Here is a 25,258-nt window from a genome sequence, read left to right as displayed (position 1 = left end):
GTGGTTTTGTTTCACAGCCGCTGTTTCATTGCTGAGAAGCAGCAAGGAACTGCAAAAGACCCTTTATGAAATAACTCCCTCTCCAACTGCAGGTTTTTTTCCTGAAGATACTGCTTAAGCCAAATGGATGGGGAAAGAAAAGTTAAATAATTCATGAGTCTTGCTTGACAATTGATCAGTGGGGGAGGCTTCAACAGGGAGCTGGGGGAGAGAAAGAGAGAGAAAATAATAATAGGCTTTAACTTTGAAAAGCCTTTAAAGCTTCTGTACAACAACCCATTGTGAGCTGAGAGTAAATGCAGTTCCGTGAAGATATCTTCATTAGAAATACCTGCCAAGGGCTTCCTGTAGGATTTTCATAGTACTGGAGAGTAACGTGGGGCTTGGGAAGAGGCTTAGGATTTTAATAATGGAGCTGTCAATTTGATGCCTGAAAGCGTTGACTCTGAGAGCTTTATTGCCAAATTTAGATTTCATATTTATATTGAATTATTACCTCTTCAAACTCCGTATTTTTTTTAACTGGTAGTGAGCACCATGGGCTTCTACACTGTACGAACACCACGTTAGGCAATACTGTCATTTCAGTCCAGCTCTTCAACTGGAACATGTCTATATATCTCTCTTCACTCCTGAGCCGCATGTTTTGGTTTGTTTATCAAAGCAAATGAAATTCCTTGGGAATTAAAGCAGAAATTCACCTCCAGTGTTTTCTCTGTGTGTGTGTTTGTGTCGTGGTATCTTGACCTTTCAGGTCACCAAATCTTGTTGTTTTAATTTCTGTCTGGAAGAATGTCTGAGCAAGGTAAGCTGAATCAGGAGACAGCAGAGGAAGCTGCGAAGGAGCAGGACACTGCCATCTTGGAGGGGAACCCGGACAACTGCATCCTTACCAAATCTGAAAGCTCGGAAGTGGACGAGAAGGAGGAGAAGCTGAGCGATGCCAAGACAGAGCTGCAGGTAAGACAGGAATAGTGAATGGGCACGTCAAGTATCAGGATGTTACCATTGTCTTTCCATTTCTGTGATCTTTCATTGCCTCCAATTCCCCTGGTTATTCTCTCATAATTTTGAGACTCTTAAGTTTTAATTATTTTTGTTAATTTTGGGTTCTTTTCTCTCTCTTTAAATACATACTGTTATTTGTTACACCTTTCGAGCTCTTTAGGCTGCTGTCCATGTTGTTAATTTTTGAGAAGTTAATTGCTAGATGTCTGTGTTAGAGCTTGGTGAAATATTTGACTCTTTTCCCTCTTTGGGGATTCAGAAAACTACCTTGATCTCGTGACTTTACAGGTAATAATAATGAATAATTACTTAATGTGTGGTTTGGTTTGTAGGTGTTACTGCTAACAAAAAGTTGTTATGCAAAGCCTAAGAAGGTAATTTGACAAGGAGACTTTATCAGATGAGGGGGTTTTATTCCTTTTTGCTCAAAAGAATATAAAAATAAAAGGGAAGACTGCAATTTCAGAGGAATTTGGAGAGGGGGAGCATTTACTTAAGTATGCCTTTTCTTACACTTTCATTATCTGCAAAATGACAGAACACTCTGCAGTGTGGCTTTTGCTTGTACCTGTTCTTAAAACGAACAAAGTGAGCAGAGATGATTCTCAGGTTTTCCTGCTTTCCAGACTGGGTTTGGGAGAGTTATTTTTGCAGTCATCAACTGATTAAAGTATTATTTAGGAGTGATTTAGTGTCTGTCTTTGTTGGTAATGCTCTTGTCAGACATATTTTCCACTGAAGTGATAACTGCTTTCTTTTGTCTTTCTTGCTATCCCCAGAAACGAGGTGGAAATCAGAACCAGCAGAAAAAGAGATCCAAGGTAAGGGTCCATCTCTGTTTGGAATTACATGCTTTGGTAGGCTAAAGAATGTCGATCAGATGCCTGCCTGCAGTTGAATGATGGCCTTGCATCATGTGTGTAGTGGTTGGTTTTTTGTGGTTCTTTTCCTTCCTCTCACCCCACAATCTCATTGCACAAAGGACTTCTGCTAGATAAAACATGTCAGGCTCCCCTTTATTTATCCATTGTACAGTTATGCTGCCTGGCTTGTTGTGCACTTGTGTTAGACAGCATGGGATGTGTGTGTATCCACTGGGAAAGGGAAAAGCTTGTTCCTTGTGCTTTAGTGATTAGCGTTTTTGTTTGAATTTAATTTTAATGGACTAATCTTGACATAAAGAAGCAGAGACTGACTAGCTCCCTACGCCGGGCAGGAAGGAGCTTTCAGCAGCAAAAAACCCCTAAAAACCTTCTTTTAGTTTTCCAAGTGTAGATCCGTAAAGCTTGCACATTTTATTGGCCAAGTTCCTTGGATATAATACTACTAGAAGAAGACTGGGGGAGGCCAAGCAAGCAAGCATACAAACTAACCAAAACCCCAATTACAAAAGGAACCTTTAAGTTCAAATAGTGAAGTGCTAAAGCACTGAACGTTAAATTACCTTCAGTATTGGATTATCTGTTCTTTGCTGTTACAGTTTTTGGTGGAAGTGGGTGAACCGTAGCAGAAACTTATTAAAAGCAAAACTGAAACCCACCGCTTCCCGTGTGTGGCAAATGACTTGCTGCTTGGAATCCTTTTCTGTCTGCATCAAAGGCAGATCCAATTTTGTTGGCTCTGTGGGTAGTAGTTATTTGGGGTCTTTAGGGAAGCTGAAGGGTGCAGCTGATGTGACTTGGGGTCAGTCAGTAGCGGTGTTCTCTGGTTTGTTTTCTCTCTCTCTTATTCAGTCAGGAGCTAAAGGAAAGCTTGTCCGGAGCCTTGCTGTGTGTGAAGAGTCATCCCCGCGCCCAGCGGCAGAGAATCTTCATGACAATCAGGTACACTTGCCATCATTGCCCTTAGCTGCATGGTTGACCTCTATGTTCAGTTGCATGATTATGTTACTTAATCGGGCACTTAACAATGTCTGTCTTTGGAGGGGGGGGGTGGAAATTATGTCTGACAGTGAATGTGTTTTGATGAAGTTATCTGGTTTAGCGTGAACTTTATTTTGAAATACTAGTTTTATACCATATCACAGGGTGTTGTTTGCTTTTTTTTCCAGACCCCCTGAAAATTTCAGCAAATGGAAAAGAATTCAAAAGAATTCAGATTCTAAAATTAAAAAAGTAGTAACAATCAGAAAGAATATTAATATGATCTTTTCTCTAAGGCTATCTCTTTCGAGGCTGCACCAGATACAGTTATGAATATGCTCTGGTTTCTGGTTCCTCCGAGACTCCAGTTCATATCAGTGTCCCCCTTCACATAAAATGCGCAGGTGCTTTGCTCTCTGAAATACCTTGGTAGAGCTGAGGATGCCTCCTCCTGAGTGGCATTTGTTCTCTGAACTCTTGGTGTAGGTTTTCCAGTATCAAAAAGCGTGTATATGAGTTTAGTTGTGCTGGTAGTGTTGTATTCCCAGCAGCTGGCAGAGTTCTGTCCCCTGCACCCCTTCCCTCAGACAGTGACACTGGTGGCAGTCTTTGTAGGCCAACTGCAAAAAAATAACCCAAAAAGCAAAAGGAAAAACCTCAAATGCTCTTTGCTTGCCTGGTCAGGGCAAGGATTAAAAGAACCCAAAGCTAACTATTAAGAGCACTGCCTATAATTTATGAGCTGTTTGTGTGCAAATGAGATCAACCATCGAGAGAGCTTGAGCAAGTGACTTCTTGTGAGCTTAGCACAAAAACCAAGTATCACATCTAAGTGTACTTTCTCACTGTTCTTCTATTGACTTGAAATGGAACAAATCCAGCTCTCCTCTTTGCTCAGAAGTATGGAGAGATTTTTGTACTTTTTTAGTTTATTGTTTTTTTTAAAGACCAAAAACCAGGTTGTTTAGCAGGGGGACATGTAGATGTTCTACTGCTCTACAATGATGCTTATGCAGCAGACGGGCAGGTTATTTTATCAGTTGTTCTGTTGTAGGTATCTGCTTTCTGCTCAACTCGCGTTCCTCAAGATGTGTGGCTTTTGTTCTGCTTTTGTTTGTATTTTCTATTGTTTAATGGGGAATGAAAAGGAGAAGAGTATAAAGAGATTGTATTAAGCGGCGCATGGTAGTTTATAATTCAGTTTGGATTTTCTTTCTTTATTTTTTTCATTATTATTTTATCTTAATGGTTTACAAAGCACAGGGAACTGATTACCAGAGAATGTACGGTACATTGCCAGAACGACTGAGTATGGATTGTACTGCAGACTTGATGTTTGTATTTATATTTGAATACTTGCCTTCATTTTCCTGTATAGGGAAAAGACTTGTTTACCTGTATTACTTGATCTTGAACGCTTACCTGATGGTTCACTATGTCCTTACTTAAAAGGAATGTTGCCTTTAATGTTAAACTATTGACCAAGAAGTGTATTATTGCAATTTGAACATTTATTTTGTTGTTCACTATATTTACCTTGTATCAATGTATTTATCAACATTGTATTTTATTATTGAGAAAAAAAAAATCAATAAAAATCTAAGAAAATATATAGTAGCTTTGCTTTCAAGACGCGACAGCCTTTTTGTGTGTTTCATCTAGTGCCAATATACAAGTATTATGTTACATGTAAGACAGTAGCTACTGTATGTTCCTATGTGTGCTTGAATGTAAAGTCTCGTTTTTCCTTTCCTAAGTGCATTTTAACGGGCACTGTCAAGGTTAGGATTAACATCCTGGGAACAGCATGGCCAGTTACATTTTTCTCCTGTTTTGAAAAGCTCTGCTCCGGGCAGTGCGGGAACCGGAGTTATCCTTTGGGGTCTTCTGCCAGGGGTTGATCCAAAGTTTGTTGTTTGAATGAGAAATAGAACTGCCATTTGAAGTGAAAGAAAGCAGGCATAACCTTAGTCCTCTGAGTGCAACCGAGCAGGCTAGCAAACATTGTTCTATGTATCCTGTGATCCTTGCCTCTAATGACCAAGAGGTCACATTTTTTTCTTTCCCTCTGTAGGCTTCGTTTTTTCTAATGCTGTCAGCTAAAACTAACAGGAGTAGGGATTAAGGGCAGTAGGTCAGGCTAAATTTTGGCTCTAGGGCTTTGTTTCTCTTTTACAGTTCTTTTCATCTCAAGTCTTTTGTGCCACATTTGAACTTCTCAAAAGTCAGTTAATGAGAAATGATGAATTTCTGTCTTTCTGTGGCATGTTTATGCTGATCTCGTTCTGTTAGGAGCTTGTCTTCCATGTGTTGTGGTGGCTGATTTGTAGTTCTTTGAAAAATTCAGGAACCTAATATTTGTAATGATGACTGATTGAAAGCATCTTTTGAATTCATAATGGTCTGGCTGCTTAAAAACAAACCCAACCCCTTTAAAGTGTTGTGCTGGTATTCTGGTATGCTAGTATTCTTTGAAAGCTTATGAAGCAAGGGATTTACAAGCATTCACAAAACTCGATTTCCTCCAGTATTGCTGGATTTGGTTTTCATTAACATGATGCCAAAAGAAAAAAAAAAATTATCAGGCATGCAGGACTCTTCTCTTAAAGAAAATTGAATTATTGGGGAGTTTTGGACCATCTTAATGCAAAGGAGCATTTTTACACTACTTAAGCATACAGTATTATTTTGTCCACCTTTTTCTCCAAAAGCACATGACCACACAAGTATGATTCCTTCAGTTTTGACCAACCAGACTGGTTTTTCTTGAAATATAGATAATGCCACGGTAACTGCAAAAGAAAACAAGTTGTGTTTTGTTAAAGCAAAGCCAGTATAAAGTGTTGGTTTAAGTGTGGAACAACTTCTTTAAAGCAAACAGAAAATGCAAACCAGCTTGAATTCTCAATTTTAATTAACTTTTGAAAGCTGGAGTATGTTTTCAAAGGGGCTCAGTTCTGAAATGCTGAATTTTTGAGCATAACACTTGTGATGCCTTGGAGAAGTTCACTTTGCACAGTGGCTCGTTTGAAAATCACAGGGCACATTTCACCCCTTTTGTAAAGACACGTCTGCATGTGCCTTTGTATTTAAATTAGCTGATCAGGTAGTAAGCCCTCTTGTATACGACTGAGTTTATAATTTTTAGTATTCCTCTGCTATCTGAGCTTGAAAGCTCAGTCTAACTCATACTGCACCGTGCAAAACAGTTCATATGAACATGCAGGACTTTTAGTGATGGGGGGAAAGTTCTATTTTTCAGACATCTCTCCATCGATCATTGCTTGGTGTGTACTATTAATTAAATTAGACTTACTTAAAGCCCATATAAAATATATTTCACTCTTCTTCTAAGTCTTAAGTGAGAATTACTAAAGTGTAGAACAATATGGTCCCTTTAATAGAGGTGGACTAAAAGTTGATAGTATTCAAATATGAGGGAAGACGTACATTTACCACATTTGAATTTGGCCTTGAAGACATCATTATTCTCCTGGGAAAAAATAAAATCATTTGTCAAATAGGAAAGAAATGTATCTGGCTTCAGCTTTTCTAGTTACAATTACATCTAGTTAAATACAAGTTTCTGCAGCTTGGGAGCCATGGGAGGCTTACTGAATCTGGCCCTGAATTTATCTTTCTCTTTTTCCCAACAGGAATCAATCCAACTACAGCTCTCAAGTTTTCCTAGCTTGCAAGAAGAAGATAAATATAATAAAGATGACTCCGAGAAAGAAAAAGAGAAGGAAAGAAATAAAGAAAAAGATAAAAACAGTGAAAAAAACAAGATCAGAATGTTATCAAAAGGTGAACTTAAAAATACTTATATTGCTGTAATTACTGCTGTAAAAAGGATGGTATGTTTCTATAAGCATGCATTTCTGTATTTGTTGTATGAATACACAGAAGAAGTGTTTCCATACAGTGAGATAATTCAGATCCTGGAATGTGCATGCATGAGCATTTTACATGCAAACATGGGGCTCGGAAAGTGAAGAAACCTTTCAAACTGAGGTTTGGTATTAGAGGCTATTAATTGTCTTTAATGTAAAATCATTCCTCTGCATACTTAACTGTGTTGGTATAAACACATAGATATGTAAATGTGATTGTATAATAAGGTAATGTATGTGTGATTCTATAAGGCAAGTGCAAGACTAATGCACTTTTTTCCCCATTGAGAACATATTAGCATGCCACTGGTGCAATGCAAGTAGAGTGTAATCTTCACTGTGGAGAAGATGGAGAATTTCTCTTAAATGCTGTAAAGAAATCCATTGGTGACACTTAATCTGCATTGCAATCTACTCTTATCACCTACTGAGACTTCTTCAGAGAAGATGTTTTATCTAAATTCGGTGTTTAAAAAAAACCCAAATCTCTTTATGAGCCCATGGTATAAAGGTGCAATGTAATCTCTCCAGAAATAATCATTGCTTACCTGGGTGTGGATCCGCAGCTGGTGTGAATTGCCAAATCCACTGGCTTCATTGAATCCAAATCCATTGGCTTCAATGGAGCTCTCGCAGTTCACACCAGCGTGAGGATCTGTGTTCCTTTGAGTCAGGTGATGGAGCAAGGCTGAAAAACTGATTCTGCCTACTGTCACACATCCCTCCTGCACTCCCACTCCCAGGCGTGACTGGATCTCAGCCTGTCAATGCAAATAAAATCCCTGCTGGCACAATGCCTCATTTGCCACGTGTACGGCATTTATTAAGTGATCCAAAGAGACACTGATGAATAAAAGGTTTGGTTTTTTTTTTTCTTATTTTATTAATTTTCTTTAGTAGTTTAAAGGAAGAACTTAGCAGAGTCTTGAGTGGCATTGAAGGTTTGCTGTGCTTTTCTGATGACCAGAGGTTTCTGTCGGTGTCTGGTTTTGGTGCTGTGTTCACGGTAAAGCAGCACAGAGGAAGTGTGAAAGTCCACCCAGTCCTTCCAAGCAAGGATCTTCTTTGGCTGAACTCCAAATGAACATTTTCTTTCCAAGTATATGCTCTCAGATTGTTGCTGGAAAATGGATTTTGATTTATAGCATGGCTTAATCATAACTACTGAGATGAAATAAATGAGGGGGGGTGTTTCTTTTTATCTTTCAGATTGCAGCCAAGAGTATACGGACTCAACAGGCATAGATTTGCATGAGTTTCTCATTAACACGTTGAAGAATAACCCCAGGTAGGTATTTTCTGCATTAGAGCTGGCAGTCCTGAAATTATAGCTGGCAGTCTTAGAGTTCCCGTAACTGTATGCCTTGTTTTATTAGTTCTGGAGATGGTTATGAAAGAAAACGTAAAGGAGGTAGGCTGTTAACTAAGCAAAAAGCTATAAAAAGTCATCAGCTCCCCCTCCCCAGTCCAGTCACCTATTGCTTCGCTTCACTTTCAGCAACATCTGGTCTTTGTCCTTACCTCCTTGCTTATAGCTCTGTGTGATGTTAGTAGGAACATATTATAGCCATTGCAGTGGGAGATTTGTATATAAATATAAAGTAGCTTTCTTCTGGCAGTGCTGTACACAACTATATTCCCGTGCACACTGCCAGTTCCTGTTCTTGGTATTCTTGTGGTTTCCATTTGGAGCAACAAGCTTATCTTGTGCTTAAATTTGTCTCTAAATGTCTTAAGGAAGGACATCTCTGGTTTTATATGTTGTGATTTTTTTTTTTTCAACATTCATTTCAACTGAACCTGTCAAATAGGTACCACGTACTTCTGCAGTGATAGGAGAGCTGAGGACATCTGGGTACCTAACAGCTTGCATAACCTCTTGTAGAGATGATGGAAGGTCCTCAAATAGGTTTATGTGCACAAAATGAGACCATTCAGAGCAACTAAGGAGTGATGGACTCTGTCAAGCTTAGGAAAAAATGTGTGTATGGAAATTTTTGTATGTTTTTGGCAGGAAAGAAGGAAGAAAAGGCACATCTGAGCCCTTCCAGTTGAAATCAGAGCATTTTGACTGAGCAATGCTGCAGCATTGCCTCGTGGGAAGCCAAAGTCCGAAGGTGTTCTGCATTGTGCTCTTTATCTAGGTTAGGTATGCCCAGTCTTTGCAGGTCAATGCCTTCTGGAAATGTCTCAGACAAAATGTTGGAGGTTTCTGTGGGTAGCAGCTCCTCTCATGAAGATGAGCTGGAAACCTCCAGCAAAAATAAAAGGTGCAAAAGGAGCAAAGCTATCCATAGCAGTCAGAGTCTTTCTATGCAGTAGTGCATTGCTCACAGCCTGGTGTGGCTGGAAGCACTCTCGGACCATACCTGAGCTTAAGAAGGATCTAAATTGGTCACGACTGTCAGCAGAGCAGGCAGAGACCTTCTCCAGATGTGCCAGGGCAAAGCATCTTTCACTTGTCATCAAGATGGCTGGCAGCACTTGTGAAGCTGCCTTGTGAACATTGATATATTCATTTTATCATCTGAAATGTCTATTGGTAGTTGATGCTACAAATCCTTGCTTTTCTTTTTGACAGGGACAGAATGATTCTCTTGAAAATGGAACAGGAAATTATTGATTTTATTAGTGACAACAAGTAAGTTGACTTTCCACACTTGGTTCTGAAGTCGCATGTGTGGACCACATTAGGCTTTTATTTCCTGGTACTGCTTAAAACACAGCAGATACCTTTTGCTTTTCATGATGTTCTAATTGCACTGGGCCTGCTTTTTTGGGTCCAAAACCATAACTGAAGCTTGCAGTGCAGAGGATGGTCACATACACTGCCTCATGGGTTTCCTTGTGTGCGTGTTATTCTAAATCCCTGTAAAATAAAACCGAACTTGGGTGGAGGGTTGTTTCCTACCACCTGCTCTGTATAATGAAATGTTTCTGCAGCTTTAGAAAACAGAGTGTCAGAACAGTAGCAGAGGAGAAGTTACGCTGGTGGGAAATTAGCGTTTTTGTCAATAAGAGAGGAAAGAGGAGTGTTTGCCAAGGTAGACATCTTCAGCATCGCCCTGCATCTGCCCTCTGGGAGAAGGGCAGAGAGCTGCTGCCAGTGGCTCTCAAATCTGCAGCACTGTTTGTGCGGTGGGTGCGTGGGGTCAGGAGACGAGCTCTTCCCAATAGGCAGGACACTGGCGATACCACGGAGCGTGAGCTTTGTCCCGGTGCAGCACATGGAAATGTCCTTATTAGACACTCAAAAAATAATGCCTTTTTTCTTCTGCCTTTTTGCAGCAAATGCTCAGACGTAAATGCACAAAGGACAAGTTTTCAGTTAGATTTCTGTCCACAGAACTATTGAGTGTGTTGCTCTTCTCATTTAATTATAGCTCAGGGGGGATGTCATTGTCAATGTCGTTATCAATGTGATTTGGTTTGGGTTTGGTTTTTTTTTTTTTCCAGTAATCACTATAAAAAGTTCCCTCAGATGTCATCATACCAGAGGATGCTGGTGCACAGAGTGGCAGCTTACTTTGGGATGGATCACAATGTGGATCAGACTGGGAAATCTGTAATTATCAACAAGACCAGCAATACCAGAATGTAAGTAGCAGCAGTTGTTTTAATTTGTTCCCTTTCACAAGAGCTGGTTTGTACCATGACTGTGTGGCATTTGTTTTACCATTATTTGAATTATTGATTTCTGTAGCAAGAGGAGTGCTGTTTATTGCTTTCTAGGATGGGAGGGGATGGCAGGGCTCACACTGTGAGATTATTTAAGGATATAAAGGTGCAAAAGGGGAAATCAACCCAGTTTGTCTCTCACAAGAAATTTAGCACAGTACCTTGGACTGTAGCTTTCCCTGACACCTCAGTACCACTGCTAGGCTACAGAAACGAGCTCGTTGCTTTACATGTCACCTGATAACATATGGCTATATTCCTAAATACACCAAATATATTTGGAAGGTTGTCCCTTCCCTTGTTCTGGCTCTCCCCGCTTCAAGAGTAATTTTCTGCCCACCCTGCTTATTTAGGATTTGGGTCCCCTCCGCCACCTGCCTCCATTCATTCCCTTTTTCTCCTCTTCTCCCCTCCCGGTTCCACTTTATTTTCTCTTCAAACATCATTGTTTGACCACAGAGTTGTTGTGGGATACAAATTCCTTCTGATGGTTCAAAGGCATTGCAGAATTCCTGGCAGGCTCACTTGTGCTGGCACGCTTTGTGCTCTCCTCCATGAACCTGTAGCAAGCTAGCAAAAGCTCCATACCAAGTTCCCTGGCTAATTCAGCAAAGATGCAGTTGTGTGTCCTTGTCTAACCAGCATCACTTCTGCCAAGTGCCACATGTGTATGAACCGTCATGGAACCGGAGTAGTCTTCTCCCTCTTTACCTATAAACTACAGAATGAAGAGGAAATAATTACAACTGGGTAACGAAGTTTTGGTATCTTGCATTGGAACAGGAAAAGCCCCATTTGAAAATTGTCTGCTTCCTGTATTCAGTTAGGAGGAGAAATAAAACCATTTCTTTCATTTACATATCCAGTAGTTAGCGGGTTACTTAGATGCTGTTGCAGAAAGTATTTTTTTAGATGGTCTTGGCCTCTCCTGTAAAAGTCTGGAGGCACTAACTAATACTGCAGGACCAAGCCCTGAGCCAAACGCATTGGTACTTGTTCTTTCACTGAGTCCTGAAAATGTTCCATGTGTGTTAAGCAAATTTTAGATCATGGGCAGTTTATTTTAGACCCTTTTCATGGGCTCTCCCTGAGAAATGACACTTGGACTTTAATGTTTCTAAAGGTTCGAATAAAGTGTGCACCAACAGCGTGAGTTTCAGATGTCAAGAGAATTACAGTAGTTTGATAAAACTGATGACACTTGGACTTTAATGTTTCTAAAGGTTTGAATAAAGTGTGCACCAACAGTGTGAGTTTCAGATGTCAAGAGAATTTACAGTAGTTTGATAAAACTAACACTCAGGCTGCTAAGGCTTAGCCTCAGGGTCTGGGGATACCTGCCCCTGGGCAAGGGCTGTGTTTGGGTATGAATAAGAAAAAGCTGGGTATGCAGCGAACCGTGTTCAGTTTTGAGCTGTAAATGAGGGAAAAACCCCAAACATTTCCTCTTAAAAAATACACAATCATATTTGAATGCTTTTTAGGCATTCCTCTCTACAGTCTTCCCTTTTCCCTTCACATCTATCACCTCTGTAGTGCCCCAACTGCTACAGATCCTTCCTCGCAGCATTGCCTTCTCCTGGTTGACTTGATAATGTGATAATATGACGTTGGTATCTGATAACGCCTCTCTGGGTTGTGTGGCTGTGCACCACAGAGATGGGTAGTGCTGGAAGCGCTGCTTGAAATGCTTGTGTGGTGCTTCTGGAGAGGACCCTGAAGTTGTTTTCAACAGTCAAAACTATCTCTGAGTGTTGTAGTGCCACTGGGGCTGCTTGTGTGGTGGGGATGAGCAAGCAAGGCTCTTTACCAGGCATGACCTGGCAAACTCAGCAGGCAGGACATTGCAGGGGTATAATGGATCAAATGACCCTTTCAGCTGTGATCTTGCAAGCTGGAGGTGAGGCACGGAGCCAGACAATTGATTGTGACACCATTCCTGAGTAGACCTTCCAGAAATAAGTGCAGGGCTTTGCCCCTTTGTTGACTGTGATTACAGCTGTTTGCAAGCAGCACACAAACTGCAGTGTTCTTCCCCGTCTGCAGTGATTTGGTGGTAGGTAACTGGATTATGTGAAGCTTGTATTGCAACGTGGTGCTTCCAGTCTGTTATTTATGGTATTTTGATACTACTGTAAAACAAAGCTTTGTAGGAGTAGCTCTTTCTTTTCATAACCGGAGGAGATGGCATGTTTTTTTAAACATGGCTCTGACATAAAATAGATTGTTATTATCCAGCTTGAATAAGAGCTGATGAGATTTCATTATCTGCAGCAAACATTGTGCAAGTTCTACATCTGGAAGTGGCCGGTGGGATTTCGTGTGTTGTGCATTTCAGTACTCACAGGGCCAATTTTGTGGGTTCAGAATCAACACCAAATCCTGGGAATGTGTTGACTCTATTAATTACTGCTTGGGCAGTACCCAGAATACCAGAGGATCTGGAGAGCTGCTGAAACGTTGTTCGAGGTGGTCACGCTGTGCTGCAAGCCCTGGTAGTTTGATGTGAATTTATGGAGAGGCTCCATAGACAGATGTCCTGAAGATCTGCATTTTGACAAGAAGTTTTCTCTTTATGACATATGGTTTCCGAAGTACTTTAGTCGTGTGCTCTGGAGAGGCAAGAATATTCTTCCATATTCAAGAATTCATAAAGCCTGATAGGATGGGACTTCTCTGTGTGTGTGTCTGTTTGGGAAGAGCATATGACTCTGTGGAGTCACCGTGTGGGTTGAATAAGCAGCATATGTGGTCTTATTTCTCTGGCTGAGTGAGGGTTCGTGTCACACCGCTGCTGACACTTGCGGACCATGGGTTGTTCCCTGGCTCCAGGCAATGAGGTGCATGTATTCTGTTCAGCACAGACCTCCCATGCTTGCTGCCTGCAGGTGCAAGTGTCAGAAGAGTGAACAGCTTTGAGATGCATGGGAAGATTTGGTAATGCTACCTTCGAGGTGCAGTGGGCTCTGTCAAACAGGGCGCGAGAGCGTTTCATTTCGTTCATCACTTTGCCATCCTAGGGCGATGTATATTCACTTCTATATACCTGTGCCTATCAAGTGCCTGCTTTTCAGGGGGTTGGTACTGGAGAAAGGGCTTATTGAAGAGGTTGCAGCTGGAAGGAGGGCTGTGGCTTGTCTGACCATCCATGCTGCTTTACAGAGCGGGGTAGGTGAGGGTAAAACTGCATCAGGACCTGAATGTTTCTGGGACTGCAACCCTGCAGCTTCTGTGAACTCTCAGTGAAGTTTCTTAACAATCCTGTCAGACCACAATGGCAATTTAGGCATCTGAAGAGTATTGATCAGCTTAAGCTAAGGTGCCTTTTTAACCTTGTTGGAATGTGAACAGGTCGTACTATTTTTTAAGCTTTTTTATAAATGAAATTTTAAAGCACAGAGATGACTTCACTGCCCGAATGTTTGTTAACCTTCATAAAGTGAAGTCTCTGCACTCTTTCTCATTCCAGAATGGTAGATTTTGAAAACAAATTATCTTTCTGTGTGATTTTTGAAATTAAGGCTAAGTTAAAGAAAAAGAACTTAAATATAATTTTCTGTGGTCTTGTATTGTTGTCCAACTTTTGAAATCTTCTCAGCAGTATACATGAGAGAAGCTCATCAGAAGATGAGAGAGGATTCTTTTTGTTGTTGTTGCTTTGGGTTTATAGTCAAAGAGCTCAAATACACCTTAAAATGGGACGTCTGCTTGGTTCAGCATGAAACTGCTCTTGTGTCACCATTGTAACGTATATTTGCCTGTCACCTGTGTCTGCCTGTCATCTATCTAAAGATACACAGAAATGCACAGGGAATTTAAGACAGTGAAATATGATCTAGACAGAAGCTTGGAATTGAGGCAATACGTTAGATGGGGCATCCCAAACTGGAGCCTATCAATTCCTATGAAACAGCTCAAAGTACTTCAGAGTTTTTTGCAGAACTGTTCATATTCACATTATTCTGTATATGGGTTCAATCGGATTCATTCATCTCATTATCTGTAGATAGGTGGAGAAATACAGGGGAAGTGTGTTTGGTGTGCTTGGTAAATGGAAAGGGTTTTCATTTAGTTGAGATCATCAACCATGTGACAAGTGTGTCTGTACCACAGCCCACGTGTGCATTCATGTACATTTTTATATCAGCGTGAGTGACAGGGCTCATCAGAACTGAGAAGGTGGAGTGGTGGAGTGCTGATGATACATAATGGTTGTAGTTAGACATTTGCATACATTCTGAGGGTGTAACACACCTATTATGAACTTTATACTCATCTTCAGTTATGACTAATTTTTCTACAGGAGCATCGTGGGTTATGATCCTTGTAATCATAGAATCATAGAATAGTTAGGGTTGGAAAGGACTGTTAATATGTAAATGTTAATATAATACTGGACCAGTCAGAAGGTTGGTGCCATCGATACATATCCAGAACTTTTGGCAGTACTCAGATGGGATATGTATTACAGGGGTTCCTTATAAGCTATAACTGTATCAGCAGAAGGAGACATAATGTGCAGTATATCCTTTGGATAACCTACCAGACCTTCATAGTTATGACATAGAAGCTGTATTATTCTTTCTTCTCTGTGGAAGGGTGGTTTGAAACGCAAGCAGAATTCTCTGTGAGAGGATTTCCTTGAGATGCCAAATGTTACAGCCTTTGGAGCATGCAGAAGAGTATGCCTTTCCCCTTGACTGGATCAGGTACCCCGTGTCAATTCAGTTTCTTTAAGAGGTTGTTTGCTGATGGGAAAGATGGGACATTTTCCACACACAAGTTGTAATGGGTCTTTTTTAGCTGGGTATATGGTGGTGGTTACAACTGCACACCTGAACGCATGTATCTCCTGTAAAATCTCAGTCAAAACAATTCCATGTTTGCCAGAGTGTTTGAAGCACATTTTTGGGTCCCTCCCTGCCATTATAATACAGAGCAGTTACCTGGCAAATGTTTTGCTGTATGGTATAGCATCTGCTTTTAAGCTCCTAGTGCTATCCTTGATTATCATATATGTACACAGAGTAATGATCTCATGAGAGCAGAATTGCTTTTATGAGCCACATGATGCAGGAAAACATGTGAACACTGTTATGGAATCAACTCAGTTCCTCTGTTCCCTATTATAGTTACCTCTTTCCCATCTTTAGTAGAGAATATTTGCTGCTTGAATGCTAAGAAATAAGCAGAAACTGGGGATATCCATACTGGAGATACCTGTACTTTCCCTTTGGTTTACACTTGCTGTTGCCCAACCAGTATACAAGCATTATCTGTTACAAATGTCTAGAGAAATATAAGGATGCATGGTGAATGTATGCAACTAACATGGAAAAACTGTATAACTGCAAAATAACCCTGGAATTGGATAAGATATTGTTCCAGTTTAAGATGAACTAATACATACTGCAACGAAGAATTTAGTACGAGTATCAGTAAAACAAGAACGTATAACAATAACTATGAGTTTATTTCAGTCTGGGATTCAATTAAGGACATGATTAGAAAAAAACACCCTTTTTTTTCAGTGCAATAGGAATTGTGTTTAGGACGCAGGAGCCCACTGTCCCAGTAGTCACTGCTGTGATGCTTAGATGGTGGCCATTAGCTCCTGTCTGGTCCTTCTTGCTGCAGCCCAGAGCTGGGCAGCGCATCCCTGCATGCCGAGCAAGGGAAGGCTGCCACATCCCAGGAGTGGGGAACTTCCCGAGAAGTGCTTCACTGCAGTGCTTTGGCTTTTTATCCCAGGAGAGAACCACCTGATGTGGAGGAGTTGAGTTGCCTTTCTTTTATCCAGTCACATGGTGATTGGAGAAGTGATTCAGGATGCACATATGTTAATAAATGGTGGGGATTTTAGCAATATCTTGCTTTTATGCTACAGGCGTTTGTTTCAGACATAAAGTTGCCACTGCTCACTGCTAAATGCATTATTTGAGGTTGTGCATACTCAACATTTCACTGCTTGATGCTCATCTGGACGAGATTGAGGGTTTTTTTCTACCCTCCCAACCTTCATTTTTAATGTTTATGTTCTTTATTTTAATGACACTTGAATTGTGACAGCCTTTTTGGAGGAGCAAGCATTCTCCCATTTTAGTTACATGCCTGTTTAATTGAAGGGTACAATAGGAAAGAAAATACTTGGTACACTTGAAGTTGACCTGAGTTTCCCAAAGCCTTAATTCTTGGCTTTGTTCTTACTTCAAGCATTGCAAGCCATATACTGGACCCATGGAAATTACTTACTCTGTAAATGAGATGTTAGGGTTAATGAACCAGTTCTAATAGCTCCGATACTAAATTTTCATCTAGTGTAATTTATCAAAAGTAAATTGTTTGTAATTAAGGTGGACATGTACTTTACAGCTGTTCTGTACTGTAATGAAGTATTAGTTAAATGTTAATCAGGACACATCTACGGTATTTCTCTTTTCTCTTTCTTTATTTTATGAAAGTCTTTACCATCACACCACTTAACGGTGTAAGTCTTGCTAAACCTAGAAGGTTATTGTCACCTGCTTTGTGTGGGGAGATGGGAGGTGAGCCAGGAAGAGCGTGCTATGGAATAGCAAGTAGGTAATTCAGTTGAGGGAAGCTCTTCCTTGAATGAGTAATTAACCCACGTCTTTACGTGCTTGTCCAAGGAACGTGCCCGTTAATCAAGATGCTGTTTGGTCATTTTATGCTTTCAAATCACTGGAGAGAGATCTGGAAATCTGAAATGGCCCCTGTGTTTTCCTCAGATGTGACTGTACGTCAGTAGTAGGTGAAATAATGTCTTTGAATCTGGGCATTTCAGGAATGACGTGCTGATACACAAGCAAGTGAATTTTAGAGGTGGTCCAAATTGGTTTTAGAAACGCCTTTTGCATTCCCATTGCCTGCCCCGTGTTTAATGTAGGAAATATGTACATTAGAACTGGAAAAGCATGGTGAGTTTTGGGAAGCCTTTGTCTTTATCAGCGAAGGCTGTTGTTTCTGCTCCCTGTTTCCAAGGTGAGCGCTGTCTCTGGCAGGTTATCAAGAACACGCGCTCTTCTTCAGGCCAGTGATTGTTCAGGGGGTGACTTCTGATCCATGAGCCTTCCTGGTGGAGAGGGGAAAATGCCCATGGCCCGAAGTAGAATTAAGCACAAGAATCTGTGTTGGTATTAATTTGTATGCATGGGGCATTTCAGGAGGACTCATAGTTTCTTCATTAGCCCTTTGGCTTTTGGGAAAATGTCTCGCCTTCATTGGGAATCTTCAAATCTTGAATTTCGTCCTTTTTCTCTCTTGTTCATTTTTGAGATTCTAAGATAGAAAAATCTAATTTTAAATGGATCACAGCAGTTATGTAACACTGCCATTTTCAGCCACTTGCGGAGTATGCCACAGCCTTAAAATCAAATAGTAATGAATTCGGCAATAAACTATGCTGCCACTGACGAGCCTCTACTAGCTGGAAATAAATTGGTGCTGTGCAAGTTGTTCAGTCTCAGTTGACACCCTGAATATCAAGAATTAAATCCAATCCAGAGGAGTGGAAGCAGGAGAATTGGGTCCCTCAGTCCAGCAGTAATCTGAGTTTGATCATAGGAGGACAGCAGAACATTCTGAAGCTTCTAAAATGGTCCCTGTCTGAGGGGAGGCATCGCACTTCAGTCGATCTAGCCCAAGAGCTGGTATCTCAGTGTGCCTTGGCCTGCCAGCTTCTCCCCTGAGTTAAGAGCTAGATTTCTGTGTTCTAGCTCCAAAATACCAGGGTGACTATTGAAGCCTGTACTTGGGTAGACCCTGAGGGACTCAAGATACATTGTGGATTTCATCCATAGGTTAATCCAGGATGATTTTCTGGAATTCAGCTTTAGGAAAGCTTATGTATGGTGATACCTCAACATTGGATCAGGTTCTTTAAATACTGCCTACTTTGAAAGCCTTCAGGATAAGGCCCCTGATTCAACCACACAGAGAGTAACTTGGCATGGAAGAGACTGGGTGTACGTTGACTCTTACCTGCAGCTTCACCATGGTTTTCACAATGGGAATTGCTACTGGTGTCAGCCCCACCGACATCACGCTGCTGGGGTACTAGAGCTGAGCATCTGGAAGGGTGAGCAGGCAAGAGTGACAGGATAAACCTCATGCTCACTGAACAAAGAACACAGGGAGGTACCGCTGCCATGTAGTGTCACTGGCTCTTCAGTCCTACCAGGCTTATCTGCAACCCCAATTTGAGGGGTAGAATCCCTGTCAAAACAACTTGTGACTTCTCACATCCTTGTTTATTACTAAATACAGAGCATGTTTAGGGTTCAGATGCTGTTCTGAAAAAATGTTAATGAATAAACAGTCTTTAACCAGGAAGAAAGTAGCATTGGTGATTGAGGGTTTGGGGGGGTTTTCAGCCCTGTGCTACAGAGAAGGCAGCACCTTGAAGGAACTGTCTTGTACATCTTTTCTTTTTGATGGCTTTTAATGTGTTTTTATCATCATAACAGAAGTTCTTAGTGACTCATACTATAAAAGCAGCAATCTGTTAATGAAGCATTTACCTTCAAATGCTTGAAATGCCATCTTGAGTGGTTTTAAGTTGTGATAATATAACTGCACCGTACTTGAACAATTATCTGTATTTAAATTCCCACTCTGACTTTTTGAAACCATGTTTTAGCATCCATCAGCCCCTAAATACACGAAACCTATTCGAAGGCTGCAATTCCAGGCCCTCATTCTTGAAGAACATTATTCTGAGGTAATTTAATCACATAATTTAACGTGTAGGGCTGGAATTCTACCTTTTGTCATTAAGTTGGGGTCTTCTTACAATGATATTTGCTTCCAAGTCCTGTAAATTCTTGAACTCTCAGAATATATTCCCATGCCTGCATAATCAAAACAGTTGTGTGTACTGCAGACAATAGAGCTTTAACCCTCAAGGTAAAGAAAAGAAAGAGTAATGCTTATGTAGTTTTGCTCTGGTGGTAAATGCAAAGCACTAGGAAAGCCTCCAGCATCAACCCAAAAAAGCACAGCAGGCAGATGTAGTAGATATTCAGAAACTAGCAAAGCAAGAAAGGCCACCACACTGTGCCACAGCATGCCTTCAAAATAGAGGCCAATGTGATGTTAGACTGAGCAGTAAGTTTAATTAGACAAGTGCAAATAACAAGAAAATGCCGTTAAACCATCAGAACACCCGCGTAAGAGTGCCCTAAATCTTCACAAGTGCCCTGAACCCTGTCAGCAGCTGCGCTGCTCTCCTGCTCTCACCGTCCCATTGCTTTCCTGATGGCATCCTTGTGTGAGAACATTTTGTCGCTTACTCATTTTGTTTGCTAGATGATGATCCTGCAGGTACCCAGGGGGGTATTTTGCCTGTTCCTAGCACCATTACCCTTCCTATTTTTCACTTGGTGTTGCTGTTTGTTCAGGAGAGGGATATTAACATGCTGTCCCATGTTACGTGGGTTAGATGACCACTGCATTGCAAATACAAGGTTCATCTTTTCAGGCTCTTGTCTGATCGCAGCGCAGCAATGTCCACTTTTGAACTCTCTTTCCTGTCTTGCATTCCCTTGGACTGCTGCTTTGCTGTTGAGCTGGGGGGCTTTTGCAGATGCCATGCACTGCAGCACTTGCTCGGTTCTTTACCTGCAGCGGGCGCTGTACTGGCAAACCCATCTTTTCACACATCCTAAGGTTGTTGCTTTCAAAAGGCATCTTGCAACAGCCTGTGCGCTACAGTGCTGTCAGAAACATATGCCTCATAATAAGGATTTATGTGCTGTATATGTCAGCCCTGACAATACCAGACTGTTTGTGTGCTTTGCTAATACAGTGACTAAGTCTTCAGAACCGTAACGTTCAAAGCTCGTGCTTGTCTCTTTCCATTTGTCCTTCTGGTGTGTGGTATCTGTGTTTCCTGTTCCTCAGCCAGTTCTTTCAGAGCTAATTAACTTACTTGAAATAGGTGAAGATTTCCCATTCCCCAGTATTTCATTTCTTATTTCCCGTGCAAATAGAGGACTATAAAACTGCATTAGTTTGCTTCTAAACATGGCAGACGCAAGGAAATGCCTTGTTACTTCCTTAGTCCATGTCTCCTGTTAGCTATTACCACCCTGCAATGTGCTTTAAAAATCTGTAATTTGATTAAGTAGTGAATACCTGGTTAAGGTACGTAAGGTTTGGGTCTTTTATTTCATTACTACTTGCAATGGTTGATTCAGAATCAAAAGCATTAAATGAGCATGTAATGGGGAATTCTCCTTAAAGAGTCCATGTAGAAAATAAGCCTGAGGGGCAAACTCTGTTTTCTGTCAGACAGAGATAAATTGAGAGGAACTCTACAGAAGCGAATGGAAGTAGCTTCCATTAAAATCACCATAATGATAGTAGGAAAAAATCTTATAATGGATGTTAACAAAATCTTAACTCTTCTGGGTTTTTGGTTTTTGGTTTTTTTTTTTCCTTTCTGACACACAGAAATACTTTGCTTTATTCCAACTTTACCATTCCAAAATATAGGCTTCACTGTAAGGAATGAGTCCAGAAAAGTTCTTTTCTGGGGCTCTGTGTAAGTAAGGGCTGTAGATGGCTTTTAAGTACATATAAAGTGAGAAAGGTAAATGATAGTGGCCAACTTGTAACAGAGAAAAACAGACAACAACATCTGAAAGGTGCTGATGGAGCTTTGTTTTGCTATAGATTTGTTACTGTATATTTGACTCAGGGTTTCACAAAATGATAGCATGGCTGAAGCTGGATGGGACCTCTAGAGGTCTATTTGTCCAACCCCCTTGCTCAAGGAGGGCCACCTAGAGCCAGTTGCTCAGGACTGTGCCCAGGACCATCCCAAGGATGGAAACTCCACCTCCTCTCTGGGCAACTGGTGCCAGTGCTTGATCACCCTCACTGTGAAAGGGTTCCAAGCACAGAAATAGGAAACTTGATGCATATCTTGAGGTGACTGTTTTAATTATTTCCCTACTCAGATGGGGCTGAAAGAGGCGAAACAGTCATTGACTGCATGACAAGGGAGCACAGGCACTAGAAATGACAAAGCAGTATTGTCCTGAGATTTTGCCTGGATACTCTCCCCAAGCCTGGACCTGATACTGCAGTGGAGTATTCAGAAGTGCTCCTGAACCAGGGAAGAACAGTGGGTGGGAAGCTTAATGATGCCTATTACATGTGTCTGGCAATTGAGTAAACTGATCACCCACCAAAAGGTGATTTCATAATCTGTTCTCTCCCTTCTTTACATTGTGAAAGAAAATGATAAGGAAAATGTTTCCAAGGATTTTGAGCGATGGGAGCGCACTTTGCTGTGCTGACAACTCCCTGCCAACTTTATGCAGCATTAAATGAGTTCATATACAATTATATTTTTGTGAAGTTGCATTTTTAGGGAACAGATGTTTTGCTTCCACCCATTATTGTCAGGCAATAAAATGTTAGATGGTCAAAAGTTTATATTAAATAAAAACAAAACAAACAAAAACCACCCCAAACTTCCCATCTTTTAGCCTGTGTGATTCCCTCTCCCCATGTGTTGGTTTCTGACCCGTTAAGGTATAATTGGGTCATACTTTCTGTTTTCTCAGTGCAAAAATCCTATTGACTTGAAAGGGAATTGGTATTTCCTCCCTAAGCTTTTTCTGGAGTACTGGTTTGAAGTTCTCCAGTGATCTACTGATGCCAGACATGGAGGCTAAATGAAATGCTGAATCTTATAGAGGTGGGCAGCACTCTGTAAGCACATCTTGGTGTGTCTGCTATTTTGCACGTGGTTGTTAGCACGTAGATGGATGCACTGTGTGGCCAGGGTCACTGCAGCAATACAGGGTAGGTACTGTAGGGTGTTTTGTTTGGGGTTTTTTTTGCAGAAGATTCCTTAAATAGTTCAGAGTACTTGAGTTAGCAATAAGGTCTTCAGAAGTACTCGGGGTCTCTCCCAAAAGGCTATGCAAATCCCATTTTTACCACTTAAAATTAACTGAGCTGAGTGGTGAGGAGTTGAAAATATAGATTAGGTAACGGTATACCCAATGGGGTAATAGTGAATATTCTTCTCATTTTACACTGAGTTGTAATAATAAATGTAAACTGTGTTTTAACTTGAGTAAGATCCTTATTTATGCCGGTACTGAAAATAAGCATGATAAATTCACTCCCTTACATGCATGAGCACAATTTGGTAGGTTGTGCAGACTCTACTAATGATAGTATCAGGGCTGAAAAAGCTCAGAAGAGCAGTAAACGTGATTGTTATTAATTTAGGACTCGCATGAGATAAATTCCCTGTATCTGCTGTACTACTGTAATTATGTACTGTATTAGTACATTGACAGTATACTGCATCTTACACAAAATTACCTGGTGTTTTCTTCCATTTTCAAGCACTTTCTTGCATTCGTTCACCTGCAAATTCATAAACTAATGCAACAGATTTCCCTGGAACAACCAGAATGTCTCTGCTTCCTTTTAGCAAATGCTAAAACATGGTTACAGAGAACTTTAAAGCTGTGAATGTGGGACTTGCACTGACTTCCATCAGAGGACTAGATCCAAATCTTTACAGAGTCAACCTTTTCTCTAGCTAAACAATGAGAGCATTTAGTTCCACTTAATAGCTTTAAACAGTTTGCCATCTGCATCCTACTAATAATACATTTTTTGCAATAGATGTTAAAAAAGAGAAGGCAGTACACAGTATTGAAGAAAAACCTACAAACCTGTGTAAACCTCAGTATACTCTACAATAATTTGCATCTATTTCAACTAAAGTATCTTTCTGATTTTTAGCATTTGAGGGAAGCATTCCTGAAGTTATTTGTTGCTATGTATCTTGTTTCTCACCTGACAGTTATTCCTCAGGCTCTGTGTCCTCATTAACTGAGCTTGTCTTGATGTTTGCAACCTCACTGGCAGTGGTGACCCAGAACTTCAGTGACAATGGGGAGGAAAGGACCTTCTCATGGTGCTGGTGGTACCACGATGCTCCATAACACTCTGCACCTTTCCAGAGTCTCTGCCCAAGCAAACTTCTTTTCACAACTGGGCATTAATCACCACCTGAGCTTGTAGATTAATTTTATTAACAGGCACATACAGAATCATTAGTTAAGGCTTGTGGCTTGTTCTTGTGCTTCTCCTATTGTCTGCTGTCAAGTGGAAACATTTTATAAACAGTAAATGAAGTGGAAATGGGATTTAAAAGTGAAAATAATGCTATGAAATATTAAAACTATGTTGCTGTTTAACTAAGTTAGTGATCAGAAGAGACATCTTCCCAAATTGCTTTTTCAAGCTTTTTTCTCATGTTCTTGATTACTTTTTTCCCCTCTGCATTTTCAAATCGCGGTTATTTATTACACGTGGTATATAGTGTACTAGATGCTCAGCAGATAGTTCAGAGCTATAAATTTATGCACTGATAGTGTAATTGCAGAAATGTTGTTTGTGCTTTAGAATGCAAAACCAGGAAAATGCCATTCCTCAGCTGGTGCTGGCAGGTGTTAATGGGGCTTTGTAGCCGTCTGCTGATGAGGAAATGTCAGAAATGATCTATTAAGTTAGAGAACTGTGTGGAGAGCCATGTTTCTCTGCGCTTACCCAAAAGGAGGCTAGTAGGGCATCTCGACAGTCTGCTGACTTTCATGTGCTGGGCTCTGTACCTGTTAGCACTAGCACCTACAGGTGATGGACAAAGGCTCATGAATCCTCAGGATCCTTGGAAATGGGGCTGGTATGTCCTGTCACTTTGTCAGAAGAAAGCAAATTGTGAGCAGAAGTGGGAGTGCCTCAAATTCATGCAGAAAGAGGGGTGGGAGAGCTTCTGTCTCTCAATGTTGCATTTCTAACAGTTCATTACAAATGTTTTCTGCACATCTGACAATGAATTGGAACGGACTGTAATTATGGCATGAATATGTGCTCTATTTTGATTTCAAATCAATTGCTAATTGGTTAAGTGCAAATCTGAATGCTTTAACAACAAAATGGTGGCTGATTTACACATCTGGTTTAATTTTCCATTCTGAAGTAAGAGAAAGCAGAGGGTTTTATTTGGAAGTTTGCAGAGGATTTTTATTTGCCAAGTCACTGATGTCTGTAAATTCTACCCTTCGATTTCTTCACAATTGGTCCATTAATGTCAGGGGAAGTTTTGTGCCTTGTTTATGTAGGTCTCTAGAGAAGAGCATCTCTGACCAGTGCTTCTGTTAGCAGCTCCTTCAGCACAGAGCAGAAAGTTTGTGTTCCCTGAGATAAACCTCATGGAATGATACAGGGTGTTACTGCTTTCAAAAACCAGCCTGTGCCTTGGCAGCCCCCCAGCTGCTCGGTAGCAGTGTATGAAGCCCAGCTCAGTTCTTGAGGCCACTGGTCTGCTTCTTGACATTGTTGGGGCTTAAAACCCGACAGGTTTGGCTCTGGGGGTGGTGCAGGCTGGAGTGTTATTTGTTGACAGCCACGGAGCATTGGCAGGAACCAGCTTGGTGACAACAGATACTTATTAAAACTTGCTTTTTGCACCGAGTTAGGTGACACGAGATGCTGCATTTCGCACAATGTGAGAGCGTGGAACCAGCATCCTGACATCTTGTGAACCTGACAAGCCTCAACTTTTTAACCAGTGGGGTTTGCCTTAAAAATAAATAAATAACAAATGTCTGGATGGGTTTAAATCCGTGAACTATTTGATACTCTGACTGTTCTGGAGTGTTTTGTTTGCTTCATGGTGATGAGATACTATTTTGTTTAAGCAATACACCATCAGTCCCTCCCAGTTACCGGTTTTGTTCATTAGAAGTGAGGAAACTCTTG

General features: G+C 40.9%; 1 protein-coding gene across 1 annotated transcript in view; it reads left to right on the top strand.

Annotated features, from left to right (window-relative positions):
- The window catches only part of LOC104412004 (cAMP-regulated phosphoprotein 21-like), a 39,267-nt gene that overhangs the window by 897 nt on the left and 13,112 nt on the right, over nucleotides 1-25,258 (top strand). Inside the window, exons 3-9 of the mRNA XM_010022584.1 lie at nucleotides 755-960; nucleotides 1,788-1,829; nucleotides 2,742-2,831; nucleotides 6,527-6,677; nucleotides 7,973-8,051; nucleotides 9,345-9,404; nucleotides 10,220-10,360. Coding sequence (XP_010020886.1) covers nucleotides 793-960; nucleotides 1,788-1,829; nucleotides 2,742-2,831; nucleotides 6,527-6,677; nucleotides 7,973-8,051; nucleotides 9,345-9,404; nucleotides 10,220-10,360 — 731 coding nt within the window. The 5' untranslated portion in view covers nucleotides 755-792. The remainder of the gene's footprint in view (nucleotides 1-754; nucleotides 961-1,787; nucleotides 1,830-2,741; nucleotides 2,832-6,526; nucleotides 6,678-7,972; nucleotides 8,052-9,344; nucleotides 9,405-10,219; nucleotides 10,361-25,258) is intronic.

The sequence above is a fragment of the Nestor notabilis genome, unplaced genomic scaffold (assembly GCF_000696875.1).
Source record: "Nestor notabilis isolate BGI_N333 unplaced genomic scaffold, ASM69687v1 scaffold1329, whole genome shotgun sequence".
NCBI classification, from domain to species: Eukaryota; Metazoa; Chordata; class Aves; order Psittaciformes; family Psittacidae; genus Nestor; species Nestor notabilis.
This window is presented reverse-complemented; position numbering and strand designations above follow the sequence as displayed.